Below are 24,527 nucleotides of genomic sequence, written 5' to 3'. Positions count from 1 at the left end.
TTCTCTTTGTAGCACGAAAATCGGTATCATGTCCCACGTGGCACGAAATTCTACAGAGTGCGCGCCAAGCCGCGAGATGCACGCGCGTTGACAGACGAGACCTGTTCAATGTCGAAGAGTCAACTACCGTAATTTTCGTTCAGACTGTGTCGAGAATCCCTTGATTCTTGCCTAGTACAAGCGCTGTGATCGAGGGTTTGCGTCGGCAGGCCGCGTTCGTTAGGGGACCAGCGACCCGGAACGCAAATCCTGAACCTACGTCTCCGCAACCATCCGGAAACCTCGGATCTAGGCCAAAACCTGCCAGAGCCTCTAGACGCATCCTTGATATCGATGAATGCTAGGAGGGGGTGAAACCATGGAAAGAGGTATGCGCAAGTTGGGTTAACATGAAATGAGACGGAAGGATGCGCCGGCGTTTTATTGTGATATAAGTAATTTTTAAACGAGTGAAACATATTTGCCGAATGCTGTGGTTAGCTGTGAAGCGTAACGATATTTGTATTCTTCGATTTTCCTTTTTTCATAAACGAAAAAAAAAAAACAAAGGGATGTGAGTGTCGTCGACGATTCTCTCTTTCAATAATGCGATAGGCTGACCAGTGTGTAAGAGAGAGGGATTGTTCAATATGTAGATGTACAATGCGGGAAGACGACAGCGTGTCCCACCAGACAACGTTCAGCTTCCTCTCTCCGCATTCCGATAGTTATGTTTGCGTTGTGTGAGACAAGAGACGTAGTTGTAAGTTTTACAAAATTGACATATTATGGGAACGTGCGATTTATATATCGTGAATGTATATAGTTACATGTATAATCGCATTTGATTATATATATAATTATATATTATATATATATATAAATAAAGATATATATGTATATAATTATATTATACTACACACATACACACACGTACACACATATTATTGTACGAGGCGTGCAATATCTGCGTACAAAAATCTCGTAGGTCCTAAAGATTTTAGGGGCTAAGATTTTGTAAAAAGTGAAAACTGTCTCGTGAATGTGTTGTGCAATTTCGTAAGTACATCTAGTACGTCGGGTTATTTATACGAAGAGATCGTGTTACGCGACATCGATATATTTCCAATGATTCTCTTTTGACAATGCCTTGCGTACTTTTTGTCGCAAATCGTTCTTTCACTCTTTGCATACTTTCATTTTCCTCTTTTCTTGATACTCTCTTCGCAATCTCTTTGTAGAATCGGCGAGTTCAAGAGATAGTAAACATAAAAGTTCAATGTTTCGTTCGAATGGAATGAATGGCACAAAGGCTATAGTACCGTTCAGTCTACTTACTTCGTTTAAATATAATTTTCAAGCGTTAGTTTAAGCAATGTCCACTGGAGAATTGACTCCGAGAGAGAGAAAGAGAGGCGTATACTCCGCGTAGAAAGAATTTTATAATTGTGTGTACACGTATACTTAAATATGTATATATATATTATATATACATATATATACATATATATACATATATATGTATATATATATATATATATATATATATATATATTCTTTTCTATTATTTAACTAGTATCCACGCGAGTATGCTCACCGCCACACAAAAGAGTCGTTTGCGGAGGATTACTCGTAAACTCCTTTAGTTGCATTAACGTGTATCATTAAACATTGCTACTATCGTTTCTCGCGACACGTAAACACACGTAGTACAGTACAATAGCTGTGATTGTTAGCTTCACGTTCTCACTTAAACTTAGTCACTTCTACTTAATTAAACTTAATTCCCCGCAATATCGAGCGATGATCCTTGCTTGATTGAGGATGCAGACAAAGGTGGAACTGGAATCTCTATTCCTTTTATATAAAAAGAAAAAAAAACAAACAACTCCTCGATCTTCGATGATCAGCGTTCGTGCGCGAACTGTTTCGAATTGATGCAAACACGGAACGCCCGATAAAAGGCGGTTTGCAAAATATGCTGATACGTAAGATAAATCGTTTGGTAGAATATTAAGCTGTCTCAAGATTCTTGAAGCTTGAGGAAATAACACGTTCGCCTTTGGCGTACCGCGAAGAAGTAGTAGCTTGTAATTACTCTTTTTGTCTTCTCGATTCGAAACGCACGTGTACTCCGGAAACATGCACGCGCGCAACACGATGAAGGTCCCTTAACACGGATCCCCTGAGGACGGACGGAGAGACATTAAGCTTCCCTTCTCTCTCAGAAACATTGTTCCTCACCGTCATCATCATCATCGTCATCGTCATCGTTTGTTGCACGGAATCGCATACGGAGAGAAGGGACTCAGATACATCGAACTAACGCGACCGCTGTCTAAAGAAACGAAGATGCAACGCGTTTTATTACTGTCACGCCGATGAAAAGTCACTCAATTCAATTCGACCTCCGTATGCGATTTCCATGTTCATGTGCACTTACGATTCCTACTAGTTCAAACTTTTTTGTAGGTTCGATAGCGCCAGGGAAGCTCGATGCACCGAAACCCTCCAAGCACGCGAAACTAAATATCACATTGCTTCGAACTGACTATTTTTCGATAAATCACTTACTCTCACACTTATATGATCGCTCTCTTTTTTAGATATATTTATAAATTTGCAACACCAACGCGGCTATTGAAAATACGCGAATGATTCTGATTTTATCGTTATACATTTGGACGTAAGTAGCGTTGTCGAACCTTGCAGGAAGAGAAAAAGAGAACGAGATGCGTTTGCACATACGTAATCTACAATTTTCAAAAGATTCTAAGTCATTATCATCGTTTAAGATTGTGTGTGGTCTTCAGATTAATTCGAATAATCTGAAAAGGTGAGATTCTTCAAAAGGATACTCACTACTCTCTAAAGGAAAAGTAGCCTGTTGCTGTAAACATGTGTAGATAAATGTGTCCGCGTATGGTACTGATTTACACCTAACATGGAGCTCGAGAATTGACGAGGAAACAATAAACTGTGAAGTCGAAAAGCGGTCCTTCGACGTTGCTGCTTATGTTTCCGCTGAAAAACTCGAAGCCTCTACCTTCGCGCATCTTCGAAATAATTTTTCGCACCATGTGGCACAGGACTAAGCGCAGCAATGCTTCACAGCTTCTAATCTATAATTTCAATTTTTCGTCCTTAAAAGATACTCTAACGAACTACGTTGTTGCTCGAAATATTTTTCTCAAAGAAAATGGAGATAATCTGTGCACAATTACGCATTCGTTTTGCTATTATCAAATTAAATGTTTAGAAAGAATAAGTAAAAGATAAAAAAAGAGGCGTTTAACATTATAATAATTCTAACTTAGCGATATTTGGTTTTTTTTCACATGCCTAAGATATAGAAAAATTTCGATTTGTATGAAAAAAAAAAAAAACAATATTTGAAAAAAACAAAAAATAGCGGCGCAAGATCGACCGCCGATTGAGGCAACGATACGATCGTTTTAATCGAGTTTAAGGATTATATGATTAATAAGAGATCGTGCGCATGGTGCAATTTATAAGATCGGTTGTTGCGGTTTTGCGAGAACAAAATCTCCTGTTTCTGTCGAACACAACCGCTCTCAATGCCGAAGGGAATCCATTGAAGTCCCAGTGTGACTTTCCTTTCCTTTCTCCTTCTCCTTTTCTTCTGACGCTGTATCATTTTAGAACTCTCGTCCTGGCCAGCCTGCGATCGCGCGGACGTGTCTCGCATCCGTTCCGTTCGTGTGTCCTGTTACGTTCGCCACTAGCGAACGTTTTCGTGAGAACTCGCTCTTGTAAGAGATATAAGTAAGGAAGATATCGCGCATGTATAATCGAGAAAGTGTAATGCATAGGCATAATATTATAATAATAATAGTAATATTGCATAACATACATAACAATTGTGATCGTGAGAGTATCTGTTACGAATAAATCAGTTGCAAATAAATCTTGTGACCTTTTTCCAAGCTATGTTCGGCTCTGCTTCTTGATCCCTTCCACCTCGATTCTGAAAACATGTGTCATGTCTGGCTGAAGAAAACTCGCGAGATACTTTCAAAATAAATGATTCAAAATCTAGTTTTAATATGTTCCTTTTTTCCACAATTTTTTGCAATCTTTTTTTTTTCAAAAAATCTTCAATTTTCTAATTTAATACAAAACTTCAACATCCAAAGCTCGATGAGAAAATGACAAGCCTTTTACACCAATTCGATAACTTAATTACGAGTAAATAAACGAGTCTGTCGGTTCGAAGAGAAAGTGCAACACTATTTTATATTTATTTGTATAATACAAATGAGTAGAGCGGCGACGAGAACGTTCTTTAATGATGAGGAATGTAGTTGTGCGAGTCCTGAGGACATCCCGGCAGCAGGCTCGACGTCTCCTCATCCGCGGAGCTGCATAGCATCCCGACTAGCGTATAATCTACAAAGGGCGGCAGATCCAGTTCGGCGGCGGCCGGGTCGCCATAGTTATTGACGGTCCCGTGTGCCGGTCCGGTGCTCATCATCTGCGGCACCCGTTCGAGGATTTCACAAGTGTAATGGCAACGTTCGTTGCTGGGATAGAAGAAGGATTCGGAGTTGTTCCGGGACTGGACCGACGTCTCCGCCACGCTGGAGGTGTTGTGGAACAACCTCTCCGTAGTTTCTGGTGTCTCCTGATTGCCGTAACAACTCTGAAGTCTTTCGTCTAGATTCATTCGAGTTGAATTTTGGTGAACAACGCGGTTGTGTGGCTGGTTCTTAGCGTCACCGTGCTCGAACATTTGGTAGCCGTCGAAAGGATAAGGCTTGCTTCCCTCGGGGCTGCAGTTGCGTCGCGCCGTTTGCTCCTGCAGATCCTCGCTCTTCGGCCTCTGGTAGAGACCGTACTCCGCTCTGTTCACCATCGGAGGCTGACAACTATTTTTGTAATCGACTTCTCTACGCGAAGACAAGAGATCCTCCTCCTTGACTTCGAAACTTTCCAAGTGTAATCTGTTGTCTTGTTGATTCTGGGACCAATAAGATTGCTCATGTTCGTCTTTCGCGTTCCCCTCAGTGAAGCCTTTTTGACTCTGCGATCGAGGATAATTCTGATAGCTCAGGACGTCATTTGCGGGCTGATTCGGATTCTTCTCTTGGATGTAATGATGCATCGCCCTTCTGGAAGGGAAGCCGTTAGAGATCTTCTCGGGCTCAAAGTTGGGGAAATGGAGCCTCTCATCCTGAGGCAAGCTCAGGTGGCTGCTACTGGAGTCTTCGCTGAGAAATTGGTTCCAGTAACCCTGATCTTGATTCTGCTGTTTCATCTCGTATTTAATGGTGCCGCTGCCGAGATCAAGCAAAGTTGGTGGCGAACGAGCCACGTCTTGGGGATTTGCCGAGAAATCCGGCCTCAAGGGTTGGTCTAATTGAAAGATCTCTTCCGGTTGAAAGAGGTCACCCGTGAAGGGTGGAAAGTCGCCGTAGGATGCTTCCTGGGAAACTTGGTTTGGTAAACAGTAACCAACGGGATTCTCCTGCGGCGGAACGTCCTGCAGCCAATAGGGTCCGTCTGTGGGTGGCAGTTGTTGGGGGTATATCGTTGTTTGGTGATGATGGGACTGTGGATACGATGATACGTTCGTTTGCAGCGAGCACATGCACTCGAAGGGCGGACACGAGCATGAGTATCCTGCAACAATTTTATTATTCTTGTTGAATTCGGATAAGTATATAAAATCACACAAATAAATATAAGCATTAAGATCTAGCTGCGACCGAAGAAGGCTTTTTTACTATCATTGTGTTATTACACTATCGGTTTAATAACATATTTGTAATTTTATTATTATTAGAAATTTATATCATTAATACTATAATAAAATATATAATTTTTTAATACAAAACATATATAAATAATTACTATATATATAGTATAAATCGTTTCCCTGGTTATAATTTGCAAGAAGATGATGCAATTTTTATGATATACTGTAGATTGCGTTTTAATTGTAATTGATTTTGTAAGCTGAAAATTGAAATTTACATTTTATGAAGAGACAAGAGAAGACGCTTAATTCTGAAGTTTAAAGAATTACACTGGAATCTTGTAATAAAGTGCGGTTTAATGCTCTAATTGTGAGCGATATAAATATGTGCCTAATAACGAGTTTACTTCCACTTCACTTTTAAACCGTGAAATTCAGGGTTGTAGTGATTGTTTTATTCACATATTTTATATACAGTTGCATATATTTTTTAAATGAAAAAATTATGATTATATAAAAATCAATATTTTTTATTTATAATATAAAAATATAATTTTTAAAGACATTTGTTGGCATTAATTTTTCAGTAAAATAAATTATTAAATTACAAAAAATTAGTATATTTATCTAAGTGAGTAAAGAAATACGTATCATTTACATTAAATGTATCATATTGAGTTAGAACTTTTCTTGCATATTTTTAATTTATTTTAAATATCGTGTTTTCAAAATACCTTTCTAGCAATTTCTTGAATTTTTCTTTTTTTTGAATTTTTTTAAAAATAAAAATCTTGTTTTCGTACATCAATCAACTTTTCAAAAATTGGTCTATTGTTTTTGTTTTATTATTCACCAGCAAAAAGACAATAAATAAAATTTTGAGTACATTTGGTAGCAAAAAGAAAGAATAATTTATTATATCTCTGATAAAAATAAAAATCGAACGTAAAGGAGTAGTAAAGCGCAAACTTCTAGGAAGTGAAAATACAGATAATGGAACGGCGTTAATGCTTTTTTTTATGTTCCATCATTGTCTGAATTTTTACTTCTTAGAGGTTTCATTTATGCTTCTGTCACTTTCCTCTTTATATTCGATTTATGCTCCGATTTTTATTTTTGTTACAGATATCAGGTTATTTTGTACTCTCTATACCTCGTAGGATGAAAAATTACTCAAAAATTGCTCTTTCGCAATTTGAGACATTATAACAAAGGAACTGAATGATAAAAGTGATTGCGTTTACTTCATTACATTATCTTTATTCAAAATACGCGGCAGTTTCTGAAATGACAAGATTTAAAGCTGACCAATCACAACCCTCTTAGTGATCTAATTGTAAGTTGGTACGAGTGTATGGTAACGTTGCAATGTTCGCACTGTTCGCGCGCTTCATAACGTTTGTGTTTATTTGTGACATGATGAGAAGACAACATCAAATTTATAACCACTCGGCTTAAAAGCGAACAAGTACGTTTCCGAGAGAAGCAAGGTCCACTTTCATTTTCGTAGCGAGCGTGTCAAATGCGATATTCTGTCGACATTTGATCTCGATACGATTTTCGTTTCACGACGTGAAGATCGAGGTTACAGTTTCCGCGTGAGCGTTATACTTGTTATATTGGGTGCTTGTTATATTGGGTGCTTTCCAATTGTTTAACACATCTTGACACATTCGTACATACACAAGGATGCACGAAGTATAACGTTGTGTACGACTCAATTGAAACAAAGTATGTAAGATGTGCCCAGTTTTGGATACAGTTAGAGCAAAGTAGAGAAGAAAGGAGTATTATGGCTACTATGAATATAATTACGGCTACCTTTATTATTTTCGTTATTATGTGACGAATTCTAGCAATCGCTTATGGAATAATTTGTTTAGTAACTAGCCGTTTTTGTAGTGGCGCATATGCCAATACACAATAGCTAACAATTGTTATAAAGCATTTTTACTTTTGAACACTTTAAAACTTTTTCAAGATACATTTTGGCTATTTTTAGCACTCTTAATTACACATACTTCTTCATTTTTTTTTGAAAACTTAAACGTATTATTACACAAATGTATATATACTCAAATAATTTTTTGTTATCTAACTTTCTATTCAGTTATGCACACTTCAAGTTATGCAAAGTTAAACAACAACATGAGATTTTATTAATATGGTTTTTTAAGCAAAATTGTCATATAAAAATATTTTTTTGATAAATCGATTATTACTTTAAAGGGCGGTGTTCAGAAACATTAAAGATATTTTATGTCTGTTGTTTAATGTTAAACAGGAATAAAATGATATTTCTAATTATATCTCTAAAGTTTTTAAACACAGAAAAATTCTAAATCATAAAAATTTTATATCAGACAAATTCTAAACAATAGAAAATTAAAAAAAAATAATTTTATAACAAAATACTCTGTGTTTCTTAAACAATTTTTAAAATTTATTTTTGGGTTAGTCATATTATTATCACTTTCCTCTTTCATTGATTACGTAGTCATATTTTTATAAATTATGTCCTAAGTAAGAAATATTTCATTATTGTAAATTTAGAATTAGATCTGTTCAACAACATTTGTTTTCCTATAAGTGCGTAATATTATTTAATATTAAGTAATATTTTAGGTACATTCTCTACATATTAAATGTAAAGTTCTAGTTAATGTCATGTTAAATAATATTAAATAATATTTTTGAAATATGAATGTAAATATGGTTTTTTTTATTAAAGTGAAATAAAGTTGCAAAAAACGGAGTATATAAAATGTACCACGCAAGAAGTTAAGTTTAAACGTCCCATTTATTATTAATAATTTTGTAATATATTTCCAGAAATGTTTATTCCTTTAAATCTCAAAATTAGGTGAATATTTTTATAATAGTGTTCCGCGGATATTAAAGTAATCAAGAATATATCAAGAATAATATGTAAAGTGAACATATAAGATTAACAGAATATTTCCTTGATATTAAAAAATATTAAGTAACATTGATAATAATATTATATTAATTTTTAATAATATTCGTGTAATATTGTAGGAATATTGTGTGCTTGTAAGATTATAGCTGTCGCCGTTGAGCAAAACTAATTAAATGTCAGTAGAAAATTTAACACATCCTATATTAGTAGTTTTTGGGCTGTAGTATTGTGTCTATAATTACGACAATTAGAATACAATTTTCGTCGTTGCGTATACGAATGTCTAGGGCTATTGCAATTGGAAGGCACCGAATGTACTGACTTTAAAGTGAATTTTCCGCTAATTAAACATCGATTGATTTTAGTTAGGGTTGGAAACAATATTTTTTATAAAAGTAACGCGTTATCGTTATCGTTACCGTTATTTATTGCTCATTTTACAAAGGCATGCATTACTGTTACCATTGCTCAGAAAGTAATGTTTCGTTATTTTTTTGTTATTTTTTCACATAATTTTTATGACCATTTTTTAGTTCGCTATTTGATCAATTCAATACAAAATCTGCAGTGATTTTAGTTAATCGTAGCACGTATTGTATGTCTATAAAGTAACGATGAAAGTAACGATAGAAGTCATTACTGTAAAAATGCAATGTTATTATTATTGTTATAGGTAGGAAAAAGTAACGATTGAAGGAAAACAGTAACGACGTTATAAATACCGTCAATTTCCCTTTTGGTTTTAATTAATGTGAAATTGTGCTTTGTGAAGCAGTGTCTATTTAATGTGAAACGTGAAACATCGATGTTGCTGTGGGAACGATTTACGAGGCGACGACGTTCGGTGAGTGTTTAATTCTTTATTTGCGTTCACAAAAATTCAATACCGGTTAAACATTTTGGGCTTAGAAATCGATATACAGGATGCTTTATATGCGATTTTAATTCTAATAGCAGATTTTTCAACGAATTTGTAAATTTTTTTATAATAAAACTGAAATTTTTTGATAATTATATAGCTATGCTCATATACAACATAGAAATTATTTAGAAGTATTTCAACTACAAGGCGAAACATTTTATAAAAGTTGTAAAATATATCTGCAACATTTTTGAGATAGCTTTGAAATAGTAAATGTCCGCAATTCTTGCACTTAAAATTTTATAAAAAAAATGTAGGAAAATATAGGAAGGTTACTGTAAAAAATATCTTTCTGAAATATTTCTAAAAATGTACTGAAATGGCTAAAATCTTTTTGAAATATTGTTGATTGTAATCCTCTGAATATAATAAATTTAAATATTATTAAATTTAAATTATCAAAGTTGATTATATTATGACACTCTGTATTTAGAGATTGTATATGTAGCAGCTATATGTAGCTGTAGATATTTTAATATGCACAAATTCAGTGTAGTGCGAATAAAAAAATTCACCATTAATGACCGCATAACAGGTGATTAAAAATTTCTATTTGAAATAAAAATCTACAAATGACAATTTTATTTAATTTTTTTTGAGAACATTGTTACTACAGTATTTTAATTAGCGTATTTTGATTATACATTTTGTATAAAAATCGAAAAAACACGATATTTTGCAAATTATTGGTTTCAAATAAATTACAAAATAATACGCTAGGATTGCTTTCAGATAGTTTTTGTTCCAATAGAATGTTAATTCGAGGTCAAGTTACAAAAATATTAATTTCATCGTCAGATTTTCAACTTCGCTCCGTGCGTTTGTAGTATTAGTTCTCTCGTTACCGACGATATCGACGATATCTGTTCGCTAACTATCTGTTCGCTAACGCCATCTCGTTTTGACGATTATCATCTTGTGGCCAAAGGGAAAGCAATATTGATGCGCGCGCTCTCATATATTTGAATAAATGAATTGTGCTCGATTTCTTCACTTCTCTCGATAGCTATTGGCAAGTTTTTTAATTCGATTGATCAGTTGCATTATACGCAAATGTAATTTTGCTCTGTAAAAGTTTCATTTACGCAATGTGCGTAATCATTGATCAATCAATGAATTAAAAAACTCGCTTTATCTTATGGTGGAGGTACAAAAATCATATTTCTCATATGATTTATCACAGACTTGAACCATTTTTATCGGCAGTGTTGTAAAATGGATCGCAAAGTTACAGAAAATATGTCTTTTGCACGTCGCTAAGACGTAGCCAAATAATTTAAATGTTTTAATTAATCAATTTGAATATTTTAACCAAATAGAACTATACATTTTGTCTAGCAAGTATTTTATGTAAATACATAATACATTAAAAACCAATCTTAACTTCTCAAAATTGGTCGACTATTCTTGTCACTAGAAAGTTGGCTATTAGTTACGTGTAGCGATGTGTCAATCACGTTTTGAACCAGTTGTGACTGTTAATACGTCGTTGTGACACGTACGATGTGTTAACAATCACAATGACGTGTTTGTTTTATTTGGTGCAGACAGGGCATATTCTTTAGGAGATATTTTATAGATAAAGTTATCTAGAGCTGAAGAAATTAGACATTAGCATCGGATATATATTTCTGATATTTTGATAAAAAGCATGAAATAGTAACCTTTATCAGAGATCAATGGAGGTGGCTGCGTCGTTCTTGATGGTTGTTCGAGCGTGTCCGTACTTGACCTTTTAGTTCCTCTCAGTGACATTAACTGTAACGAAATGTATTTCATTGTAATTTATTGATCAAACGTATCTCTTTTCATTGATTGAGAAGAAGCAGAAAGATTGTGACTGCAGATTGCGGGATTTGGTGCGATCTTTTCGTTGCGTTGCCGTAAGTTAATTTTCTTTTTTCTTGTAGATAATTATAGAGTTAATCGTAAAATATTTTGCAATATGCAATAAGCGAGTTCAATGCCTATTTGCTAAGCAATTAAACAAATGATTGGTTTTTACCTGTAGATTCAATCAATCACGTTCAATTAGCAAACATGCCTAACTGTTTTGTCTATGTAAACTTGCTCAATTATTATAAATTAATTTTTAGAATACTCCTCATATTTTTGTTACATTGACATTACTCTAGGTGAAAATGTATTTATATAATTAAGAACTTTTTTTAACAACTTTTTCTATTTTATAAGTTGCAAGGTGTTAATAAGTAAAACACTATTTTAATGTAAGAAGATCTTATTAAATATTAGAGGAGAAGAGGGTAATATGGCACCCATTGTCATTTTATTGAATTACTTTGTTTATAATTAATATTTTCTATTGAAATTTGAACGGTTACATTCGTCAGAGTGTTGTTTGACAGATTCTAAACTCAAAGTAATGACATATTTATTATTTAGGACGTGATTTATAAAAATCTAATGCACTGCATAATTGGTGGAAGAAAAATAGTGGTTGTAATATGGTTATATATCCATAAAAATAATTGTAAAAAATTAGTTTAGTTTAAAAGAAACACAGTACCTTGTTACAAAATTACATTAATTTTCCATTGTTTAGAATTTTCGTAATTTAGAATTTTCCTGCGTTCAGAAGCTTTAGAAATACCATTAGAAATTTTATTAAAAATATAATTTTATTCCTGTTTAACATTAAACAACAAGCATAAAATAATGTCTCTAATGTTTCTAAACACCACTTTTTAGAATGACAATCGATTTATTGAAGAAATATTTCGATATAAAAATTTTGCTTAACAAATCATATTAACAAATTACCATGTTATTGCTTTAACTTTGTATAACTCAAAATGTATACGGTCGAATAAAAAGTTAAATAACAAAAAAACACTCGAGTATATGTACCTTTGTGTGATAATACACTCAAGTTTAAGAATAATGAGGAAGTGTATGTAATTAAAGGTTAAAAGTGTACCTTGAAAAAGTTTAGAAGTGCTCAAAAGTAAAAATGTTATATAACAATTGTCAGTCATTATGCATTGGCATATTAGCATAACTAAAAAACGGCGAGCTACTAAACAAATAACTCCATAAACAATTGTTAGAATACATCACCTAATAACGGAAATAATAGGGGTAGCCATATTGTCAACAGTAGCCACAATACTCTCTTCTCTACTTTGAACTATTTTGAATTATAAAATTTTAATAATAAAAATTGTATTAAATTTAAACTAATACCGAATTCTACAATCTGAAAATTTACCCACAGTAAAACACTCTAGATTAAAAGCGATTAAAATCAAAATATTACTCGGCCAATACAATTTAAAATCAAATCGGTAATTATATCTAAATCCTTCGAAACCTCGATAAAAAGATTTATCGAATCTATTCTCGGATTAATTACGTGATCAGATCAGGAAATTGCGAATTACCTTGGAGCCTAGGGCAGCCTCTCTCGCCAGAAGCACCGCCAGTCCTCTGACCCTCCTACCAGCACCCACGCTTCTTCGCGCCTCCGACGTAGATTTCGCTTCCGGTCGCGGATGATCGTGTTGGCCCTTAGCTTGGAAGAAGATAGCGTGCTCCGTGTGCCGCCAAAAGTGCGTCACGGGATAACCGCAGTGACCGCGACACGATTGTATCTCTAAGCGACCAGTGCACTGCCTATTGGGACACGGTTTGCCCTGTTGCTTCTTTCTCGCCTGCGGACAAGGTTGAAGCGCCTTGTTGAATGCGAGACGACATCGAGTCCGACAAAACGTTAGCCCGATCAACTCTTGGCCTTCCCTTTATTCGGGCAACTATTGACGTTTCGAATGATTCAATTGCACACGATAAATAACTCGCGCGTAAATAAAACTTCGAATTACTCCCGCCGATTAACCGCAGACGACGAAGACGCGCGACAAGCGGACGGAATTTTGTGTCGCGACAAGAATGCGCGGCGAACTCGTGTGACTATCGCGCGCGAGCGCAATTTACATTTATTATCGGGCCAAGATTTATGTTTATCGTTCCGTTATGCGCTTCGCTCACCTTATCGCAGATCGCTGGTCGGAGGTGAACCCTTCCACCGCCGGGCAGTATGCACTCCTGCGTGCAGACCAGAACGCCCAGGCAACTCTTCTTCAAAATGCTCACGTTGTGATTGTTGGTGTTTCTCATCGCCCAGCCGGAGGCGTGCCTCCTCGCTTCCTCGCAATCTGGTCCGTAGACTCTCCTCACGTGTCCGTCCGCCCATTCGCACCAGGGATCGTATTCCACTACCTGAAGCAAAATCCCATTTTTGAGATTGTGGCGCTCGCAAGGGCGCGATTTCATTGAATCTGGTTCATAAATACGTTTCGGAAAAGTAAGTATTTCGACGGAAAATTCGTCGAATTTATCACGTGAGAAGAGGACTCTTACCCTCGGAACGTTTGAATCGTTTATGTCCCATTCTTGATGAGGATGATGTTGCTGCTGGTTGCCGGCGACAGTCGCTGACATCGTCGGCGACCCCACGCGACTCCTGCAGAGAATAGATTTATATCTTAGTATAAATTTCGTAGCTTCGTCTAGACTTTTTTTTTTAATTTTATGTTGTTATAGTCGTTCCAAATCGGCATCATGCGCGAATGCAAATTCGATTTTGTTGCGGTCGACGATCGACCTTGAGACCTTGCGATCGTAGTTATTATCCGGAATCGAATTCAGAGACTAATTTAGTGTTACGCAATTGTGGTCGTGTCACAAGTCCGGCAGCTGCAGGATAAAATCCCGATTTATGGTGCGTACCCGACCGTACTTCGCGCGATACTTATGGGAGTTCGTGGGTGGTACGGCGCGACACGGGGCACGTTCAGCGTCTTTCCGGAATCCTTGCATCCATTGCGATCGGATCGAGGTGCGAAAGATCGATCCTCGATAGCCTGTGTACAGCTACCCTTGAAATTTGTCGGTCGTGTATCGTGTTCGCGGTCGTACATTTATCTTCGTTGCTAATCGAATATTCAATAGTCATCCAATGGACATCCGATAAAAAGTAATAATAGAATTCATTAATAATATGGATAATATATTAGAAGAAAATCGCTAATATTGGCAGAGAGATTATTCTTAAAGAGGCATCCCCTCATTTCTCGGAAATTAAAAATTCGTATTAACATTGATAAAAACATGATCTACTTAGATAATTGAAGAAATAAAAAAATTTATACATTCATGGTTATTTAAAAATAAAATGTAACATCTTTTAAAAATAAAAATTTAAAAAGTAAAAATAAAGTTTGCACAATTTTTTCTTGTAAATATAATATGTGTATTACTAATAATGTTACATCATTTTGCAGCTTCCTAAAATTATTTTGATTATATGTATTTTTCTTTTTCATATTTTTTCCTTGTAATACAGTTTGAAATATAAAATTGCTGTGCAGCGTAAACTGGTACTTTTCACTTCTCCGTGAGAATAAACAATAAGGAAATCTTCAACTACGATGTTAACAAATGTTTCATGAATTTTTATACATGTTTTAAAAATATTTTATGGTAGGAAAAATAGTAATACACAACAGATCCACGTATACTGTAATAGAGTGCCAAAAAAGCGTATAAAGTAGAGAAATTCAATTTTATGCTTTTAATTTTACAAATTTTCTTGTGTAATACATAAAAATACATTTTATTTACAAGGGAACTTCGAAAATTGGTAAAATCTGATTTTAATGTTTACATATAGGTTACACAAATGGATGAATTTAGAAAACATTTTTTTTAGAAAACAACAACAAAAAGTTTTTTTTAAATAAATATTTTTAAAAAATATTGACAAAGGTAATTTTATTGTAAAACTTTATATATTTTCATGTTTTTAATTCTAACATTATTAATCAATAATAATGATCAAAAGATGATTGCGAAAAAATAGTTTTGTTTTGTTTTGTAACTCTTACAAAACGTATGCAAATGGATTCTTAAAAAGAACGATACAGTTGGTGTATTTGAAAGTTTAGCTAGATACAGATCTGAAAATTATTTTATTAGATCAATAAAATTATTACGAAGAAACTTTAAGCATGACTAACATGAAAATGCCAAAGAAAATGTTGATTTTCTAGTTTGAACATTTTATAAAATTGTTTTAACTTTTTAATAAAATTATTTTTAAATCAGCATCCAGTTAAAGTTTTAGATGTTTTAGTAAACCGTTTCTTGTATTGTTTTATCTTTATTCACTTACGACGATTTTGACGTCAACTTTTTGCAGAAATTTCACACAAATTTGTGAAAATCCAGGAAAAGGATTGTGCGCGAAAGTACCGACATTTGATTAATTTGTTCAATCGTGCGTATTAATAAGGGCGAACGCACAGCTAATCTCTGTGTTCCCCAATGATTTTCTTGCCAGAGAGCCTCTCTTGTCCAAGCGGCGCAACAAACACTTGTGCATAAATCGTCTTATAAGTGTATCTCTTCGCGTCAGCTCGCAAACCAGCTCCTGCCTTTCCCCCGTTGACATTAAAGTCCGCGCTTATGATCTGTGGCGGCATTACGGTATGCGAGGACTCCTTGAGTTGCAGCCGAGTGTGCAACGACCTCCCGATCGTATATCACGCCTCGAATAGATTTTTCAGAGTTGCGATCTCTGCGAAAAAGGTACGATGTGCGATGCCGTGCAGAAAATCGCGCACGACTAATGAGTAATTGAAGGATCGCAATAAATACGAAAGGGACGCGGATCAAGCTCGAACGATCTTCGTCGTTCTCTCCAGGGAAGATTATTTACCGCACTTATGGTACCGCGCAAAGATTTCCGCAAGATAACTCGACTGACAGCTCTCGATAACGAAGTTCAAATAGCCGACGGATACTCGGCGGATACTCGATTTTCTCGGCCCTGCTGATTTAGGTGTCCGCCGCGGACTCGCGGGCGGACTTGTATATTCACCCGTTCGGATTTACTTGTTGCGCGTAGACGACACATTACGAAAGGGTTTTCGCGCCTCCTACGGCGCTCGCACAGGTTACGCGTTTAGGTGCGTGCGCGCATCGTTTCCGTCGGTTTTATCGAGTCGCGCTCGTAGCCGGACGTTTACGATCCTGGAACACCTACTCGAGAACGCCTCATCGCGCCGTGGGTCGCGTCTTCAACGACGCGGACCACCTTGTGAAGCTCTGCTCACGCTGACATGATCACTGTCGAGGAGTCGCGGCTCCAATTGCCGCGATTACAGCGGCCGCCAATCGCGTAAAGCACACGTTTACTGCGCCCCTCGATTCGACGCGCGGGCATTTATCGCTGGATATATTTCGTCTAGATTTCCGATGGCGAGTATTCGGCATCGTTGCTTACGGCGTCATAGAAACGAATACGGCGGAATGACTTCTTCGATTGTACGCCGCCTTGCGCTTGTCGCGTCACATTTAACATTAATTTTCGCCAGCGTATTTCATTAATTTAAAATGAGAAATTATATTCGCTCAAAGAAATGACTTAGTAAGATCAGCTAAATATCAGTAACACACCAACTCTTCTATCGTTGCTAAAAATTGACTATTAAAAGTAAAATAGATTAAAGAAGATTCAAAGAACTTACGAGATTTTACAAATCAAGAGAGAGGGCTAATGCGAGTCAAACGCTGTTGTTAGTGTTATAAAAAGATCCGTGCTTATTAGATATTTTCCATTAAAAAATTTTGAACGTTTCGTAAAATATATTAGCTGCAAAGCACAAATTTATTAACTAAAATTAAAAGCGTACGAAAAGGAAAATGGCAGGCAATTTCTAATATTTTACGCGTGTAAAACCAAACATTCGATTCGCACTACTGTACACAGTACCCACAATTAATGAACGCGGTGATGTATTTTTATATTCTTTGTAAGTAAAGAATCACATTGAAGAGGAGCACTATTATGAGTTTTTTCGCTCTTGTGTGTGTGTCTCGAAATAAAAGAATTCTATTTTATAATTCTGGCATTATGAGAAAAATATGAAAGAATAAAATAAAAATAAAAATTTTAGGAAGCTACGAACATACAAAATGATTTAATATTATCAATAATAACATAACTGTTTAAACTATGTAAGTTGCAAGAAAATCGTGCAAATTTCTCTCACTTGTCAAAAATTTGTTTTCAGCAAATTTTATATTGAAAGAAAGCTATGTAAACTATAAGTTTTTATCTTTTAATTATCTGAGCATATCACGTTTTTATCGGTATTAATACAATGCAATGTTTAGTTTCCGAGAAACAAGCGTTTTAGAATGGCGGCTTTTCTCCACAATTTTATTTATTTCTATTTTAAAATTAATTTGGGAACTTGATATTTTCTTTAGGAGAGATTCAAAGCACTAGCGTCGGATCATATAAAATCTCAGCTGAGCTGTAAATATTATTTGTTTCTGTTGCAAATAGAAAATAACATAATGAGTTCATTTAAACGTTATTCAATTATTGGGATTTTAACTATGGTCGCTTCAATATGGATATTCCACGTCTATGTTCATACTACACACTCAAATGGCCATAGTTAAAATCCAAATAACAGCAAATTTTTGTTCTATGATGTGACGATTAATAAAATGAGTTTCGGTAGCAACAACGTTATGTTTGTTCTTATTTTAAGGACATATTTTAGCTTCGTTAGCCAAGTCTTTCTCCGTTTACATCATATATAATATATTTTGCTTGCATCACTCAGGGTTGTCCATATAATGAATTCGAAGTAGATTTTATAGTTGACAACTATAGGAAAATAATTTCTCGCGCGTTATCGACATACCGCGTTGGTAGAAACTGTTTTCTTATTACTTCCCGACAAGCGATAATTCTACCATTCTTTCTCGATGGTTCGTTATGCATAGCAACAGGAAGACACGCGAGGCGCGTTTACTATACGTTACGTCAACGCTTCTCTTTTTCCCTTCTCTGTTCCCGTGGTAACGACAAGGGTAGAAATTGAACTGAGAGGCTACGAGGGGCAACGAGGACAGCTTTAACGGAGAAAAGAGTCAGCTTAGGTGAATGATTGCCCGGATCGGTGATAAAGTCATCGCCTTTAGCACCAAGTAAGATGATACATCGGCGGACGATGCTGCGCCGAGATTGTCCAGAGCCGAAGACGTACGCACACGCGCGTGAACACACGCGTGCATTCTGGCGCACTGTCATTCGTGAGAGGAAGACGTAGAAAGAAACCAGAGAGAGGGAGAGAGTAAGAAACGTCTCGCATCTCGCGTCTTCCTCGTGGTGTGGGTGCGCGTTCAGAATTTCAGATATTAAGGTAGATACGCGCCGCGACGAGGCCACTAAAATATCACGAAGGGCACACACCACGTGAAAAGGAAGAAATTTCTCGCTCCGTCCTCGTCCCTTCCTATTTTCCTCTTTGCCACTCTTTCTCTCTCCGCTTCGTTCCCGCTCTCTCGACTCTCTCCCGATTTCTCTCTCATTTTCTCCACCGTCCTCTTTTCCCCTCTCTCCCTTGTCCGTTACTAACCGCGGCGTATCCGTGGCCCGTTCTCGCTCGCAGCTGGACTACGTCTGGATCTTTGCGCGAGATTAGCGCGCTCGCGAATTAATCTCGTGCTTCTAAACAAGTTAATTCCCCGCGCTTTTGATGCGAGTTACCGATCGTGCCGTCTCCATCCGGAAACACAGTGCCGATAGTTATATTATCCATATATCGTAACTTCACGCGTTCCGTTAGTTCATATAGTCAATTTGTAACCCCTAATTAATTTTTTATCGCGTTGAAGTCCGTGTTTAATCCTTTCGTGCCTGGTGGCACAGACATGTGCTAAACCTTCAAAGGTTCATATCTCCCACAAAAATAAAGATAGCAATTTTTTTCTAATCTTATTTTAAAGATAAAAGATAAAATTCTTCACAAAAAATCAACACTCTTGGGAATTTCTCCCCTTGCACACTGCATCAAATTTATTACATAAAATAAAAGTGAAGAATACATATATCTTCCTTAAAAGTTAAAATATCGAGCCCTTTTCTGGGCTCATTTTGACGATCAACGCAAGTGCTATTTATAAATAAAATAATTATTTATTTTTAAAACGGCGGATTCAAACTTTTAAAATTCAATGTGGCGAATAAAAAATACTAAATTTTGTTGGATTTAAGTATTTTGGTCCGTTAAACTGAATTCGCCATTTTTTAATTTAAAATTTTGATTACAAATTTATAATTAGCGACCCTAAAAATTTCTACTAAGACATCTATTAGATGCTAATCATTCCTAGAAAAAAATCAGGCATATAAGGGTTAAAGTGAAACTGTAAAATTGATTTTATATAAGAACAATTTATAATTGCGTGCGCGCGGTCAGCCATTCGTCAAAATATATTTAAAATCCTAAAGAAATGTACAATTGAACGTTTGAATAAAATCTTTTATTTTTAATTGAGAAGAAGATAAGGAAAGGACGCCTATGCAAGCAACAGACTTTTTAAACTGTCCTCATTAATTTTTTTGTCTTAATTCTTCTGGTTGTAAATATATTTTTTGGGAAAGAAGCTAATTTAATGATTCAAATATTGATAGTTTGAAAAATCACGTCGATTTAACAACGTTTATTTTTCTTCGCTTTTAAACGATAAGTCTACACGATACTCGACACCCACGTTTCTTTCGAAATCTCAGCTCACGATCGACACGAGTCAGATCACTCGTTTTACATTCAACGAAGTTCTGCGAGATAATCGATGTGTCCGATGATGTCCACCGCTTAGCTTGCGAAGCTTTATTGAAATATATAAAATAGATTGCATCTGAATTCGCACATCGTACAACACGTCGTTAAGAATAATAAATTAACAAACAAACAAGCTCGTTTATTTAAACAACAAATTGATATAGGATAAAGGTCCAATTAACGAGTAATATTACAATTTTAATGGATCGTAAGTTTAATTTTAAATCAATGTTAACAAAAAGTCTTGGGACGTGTTTCGATCTAACTTGATCTTCCTCAACCGACGCATACAAACAAGATAAATATTAAGCAAAAAGGTAAAAATAGTAATTACACGTATTAGGCGTAAGAATCATTGACAATAATTGCATTTACTTTGGAACGGCTGATAGAATTAGTGGACCTAATTACAGATAAAAATAATGATATTATCCAGCTCGTCGTCGTTGTTTGCGGTCCTAATTCATTTTTATGTCGTGGAAGTCCATTGCGCTAAAAAAATAAGGAAGTAAATGATTAGCAATTTATGTTTTTGTACTTTCTTTCAACTTAAAATCGTGCAACTCATCAGTTAGACTTTTTTTAATAGTCTTACATTGATTATTTTAATTCAAAATTTAGCACATGTGGTCGATCGTGTGAAAAATATCTTTTCTTTGATCTCGATAAAAGATCTATATAAAACATAATTACTCGATAAAAAAAAAGGATTATGTTATAAAATAATAAGTAATTCAAAGAAACTTATTTTACAACTTTTTAGATTGTTAATAAATAAACATAAATGCTAATAAATTTCCATATGTTGAATCGCAGGAACGTTAGATAAGAGGAAACGTAATTACAACTCCCGAGCTAATACAAGCCTCCGAAGAGGGTTGAATCATTTGTGGATGGATTTATCTAATAAAAGAAGTTAGTTTAACTAGTTGTTAGTTTAACTGTTGCTTTGACTATTAAAGGCCTTTATGGGAATTTGTTCATTAATTTTCGAGAGTTTAATTAAAAATTTGTTTTTAGATTATTTTTGAACTGATCAGTCTAATCGATTTCTGATTTTTAGTCGCTTAGATTCATTTGTTTGTTTTTTTACCCCGGTTTGACATCAACCTTTGCGATATTCGTCTGCTTACGGAGGTGTATCCACGTGTGATCTCGAATAACAGAAGAATGAAGCAGTTGGGATGGTGCAAAAAACTGAGCAAAACACGCCGAGGCTCAATGAAACGCGATAGAACGAAAGAAAACCGGTCGAGCTGGATTTTTGTAAATCCGACTTTTTGTCGATTCCATACGCCGTTCCAAGAGCACATCCAGCCGATCGCGTTGATCCCGAGATGCTAATGAGAACGAGAGGGATACGCTTACTATCAATTTGACGCGCCAAATTTAGAGAAGCACGTGGGTCGTCTTATGACCACGGGATATTCGATCGCAATTAATGTCGCATAATGTACTGCGAACGTTGACAAACATCTAATCAACAATTCGATGTCCGAAGTATGTCATTAAAAGTTCTGTTTCATGTCAGTGGAAAATTAGACGTCTAAAATACATTCCAAAGATGTTTGGATATTCTATAATAAGAACATTCAAGCAGATATTGTAGAGACGTTCAAGGGCCGTCATCGATATGTCGTATTTTTTAATTCGTTAAAAGTAAATTTTTTTTAATTTTAATCTTATTAAATAATTATTAGAAAAGTTTACTTTACGTATTTAACATAAAAATATTTAGATAATAGTTCGGAGACATCATTTTTACCGTTATACAATAGACGTTTAAAGAACGTCCAAAAGATGTCTTGTATGCGGCATCGCCGATAAATGACCGCGGTAAAGTTGCATTTCTTTTAAATAAAATTCATAACGTTAGAATAAAATGGACAGTATTATAAAACTTCTCACTCTTAGTTTGACACACACACACACACAAACAAGAGTATGTTTTAAAACAAGAAACTTTCTTTTGATGTTGAGTCCCCAAACCTGAGTTCTAATATGAAAGTAATGTATAGTTTGATAAAATTTTCTTTAGTTTTATTTAAAAATTAAAATTTGATATTGCTAGGATATAGATATGTAAAAATGTATTAATGTAATTGTATATAAGTATCTTTTTCAATGCAACAATAAGTCAAGCGTGTATAAAGAATGATATGCTTATTCAAAAGACGTCATAAAGACGTTGTAAAGATATCATAAGGATATTTAACTAGAAAACATGCAAATTTAGAAGACGTCTTTAGAACGTCTTTTGAATATATGTACATGTTATCTTGATAAAATCCCGGATCTTATCAAGCAGACATCAAAACGTCATCAAAGACGTTATTTTGATGTCAAACAACAAATAAGTCAGTTTGCTATCCGGGATGTCTTTGGGCTTCGCACTTTACGTCCTAGCGACGTCTATTAGGCGTCATTATCACTACATTGTAGAAAAGACGTCCTCGGGACATTTTCGGGTCATGTTCAGTACGTCAAATAAACATCCGCGCATGAAGAATGGGAACATCGTTTGGACGTTTATATTATTGTTTAAACAGCTAATTAAAAAATCCCCCTGAAAGAAATTCTAATAAAAGAATCATTAGGTGAATTTGTCGCAATGAAATTGCAAATTTTACAAACAATATCAAGCAATTATATCTTATAATTAATTCACGACCAATTTGATATTGATGATGTAACAAATCGTAAAGAAACATTCATCTGGAAATAATCAAAAATTCCAAACGTCAGTTTGTCTCATCTTGCATATCATCGAATTAATACCGGATAAACTGTCAGCTTCCATTCGGCTGCCGCGACATAAAAGGATTCACGACGGGGGTGGGGCTCGCGAAGGGTACCGCGGGTTCAAAGGGTTCCTCGGTGCGACGGACAGAGAGAGTAAGAGAGAGAAAGAGAAAGCATTCTCGAGATTCGAGATAAAAGGGGATCGTCTTACTCGCGGACATTCGTTTAATCTGTCTTCGAGGTGTTGGGCTGTGATCAATGGTGAGGCGGCAGTACATCCTTAATCGGGTTTTCACAAACCTACCAGACCGCCACCACCTCTCCGATTTGGAATCCTGGATTGTCCTTTTATCTCCACTAATAGAATGAAAAGGTCGTGAGAGGAATTTGCCTCGGGCAGTTCTTATAGATTGAAAAAATTCTTTACTATAACAATCAAATTAAAATCCGAAATTATTAATGCATTAAATCTGGTGGAATAATCAAACGGAAAAATTAATTTACTTGTTTCAAATTGTTTGATTATTTGGAACGTACATTGTGCTATAAGGACCCTTATTCTGATTGTTACCTTTACGAAGATACGAGTTATTTAACATGAGAAAGGTTAAATGTAATGACAGAAAGCATTTTTGATAAATTACAAATATCGACAGAAGCGATAGCTTGCGCGCGCGAATGGTCGCGCTTGGCTCGGTGAAGCGCGCATGTGTAAACGAGGGATTTCTAGAACACCTAGCGTCCAATCAGACCTCGTGATAACGCCCACACACCAATGGGAGACCCGCAGAACGCCCATTGATTAGATAGCAGCTCAATTTCTCTCATTATCTGAAGGAAGAGAAATCGATTCAAAGCGCAAAAGTTACTAATTTTTTTGCACTTATCGTGTTAATTGCTAAATCTTGCGTCTCATAGGATCTAAGTTTAATTCGGAACGAGACAAGAAAGCAAGGAAAATTGACTGACATCGATGAAGCCGGCTTCTCATAATCCATGTGAAGGAGATACATTAATTTCAAATAATTGTAGTTTTATCATAAATCAGTAAAAATCGATTGAAGCGCGCCGTTCTCTTGGTCCGGTTAAGGGAAATACGTTTAAAGAAAACGATTACATATACTGATACTTACAGAACTACCATAGTCGACGCTGTTTCGTAATCAATGTCTCGGTGCTTTGTTGATCAACCACGGTAGATGATTCGCGATCACTATACGGGCGTCCTCCCGATGATTTATCACAACTGCGGGAGACCGCGCGCGCCACTTCGGGTCACCGATGTAACACGAGGAGGCTGCACTTCACTCGGGAACAGTTTTTTGAAACCTCCGAGAATCGAAATCTCCGAACATTTCGATCAGTACATTTCGATCAGTATCATGGGAAGCAATCAGTTTCTTTAGATTCTATCATTTTGACAGCTGGTGGATTTACGAGTGTTTGCAGATTCATATTGCCGTTTGACGACGTCTCTCAGACCGTTCTGATTTTTCGAGCGAGAAGTGAGTTAATCGAGACTCTCGCAGGCCTTGATCGATATCGACGTTTCGCTCCGGAGTGGCGAACAGGTGCGTGCCG

The 24,527-nt window shown here is 35.7% G+C and overlaps 3 protein-coding genes across 4 annotated transcripts in view; 2 read left to right on the top strand and 1 right to left on the bottom strand.

The window, feature by feature from the left end:
* The window catches only part of LOC105201712 (RB1-inducible coiled-coil protein 1), a 51,565-nt gene extending 47,639 nt beyond the window's left edge, over positions 1–3,926 (top strand). For both annotated transcript variants that reach the window (XM_011169866.3, XM_011169867.3), the window contains exon 10: positions 13–3,926. In XM_011169866.3, the coding sequence (XP_011168168.1) occupies positions 13–132 (120 nt within the window). In that variant the 3' untranslated portion in view covers positions 133–3,926. The remainder of the gene's footprint in view (positions 1–12) is intronic.
* Positions 3,307–24,309, bottom strand: LOC105201714. Its single transcript, XM_039457867.1, has 6 exons — positions 24,080–24,309; positions 13,918–14,020; positions 13,546–13,776; positions 12,942–13,211; positions 11,205–11,298; positions 3,307–5,622 (listed from the first exon to the last, which is right to left on the bottom strand). Exons 1-6 carry the CDS (start codon positions 24,088–24,090, stop codon positions 4,286–4,288), a joined length of 2,046 nt encoding a protein of 681 aa, XP_039313801.1. The 5' UTR covers positions 24,091–24,309; the 3' UTR covers positions 3,307–4,285.
* LOC105201713 (meiotic recombination protein W68) overlaps positions 6,598–24,527 on the top strand; it is a 122,645-nt gene continuing 104,715 nt past the window's right edge. Inside the window, exons 1-2 of the mRNA XM_011169868.3 lie at positions 6,598–7,166; positions 9,292–9,462. The gene's annotated coding sequence lies outside the window, so the exon portion shown is untranslated. The remainder of the gene's footprint in view (positions 7,167–9,291; positions 9,463–24,527) is intronic.

The sequence above is a fragment of the Solenopsis invicta genome, chromosome 15 (assembly GCF_016802725.1).
Source record: "Solenopsis invicta isolate M01_SB chromosome 15, UNIL_Sinv_3.0, whole genome shotgun sequence".
In the NCBI taxonomy this organism is placed as follows: domain Eukaryota; kingdom Metazoa; phylum Arthropoda; class Insecta; order Hymenoptera; family Formicidae; genus Solenopsis; species Solenopsis invicta.
This window is presented reverse-complemented; position numbering and strand designations above follow the sequence as displayed.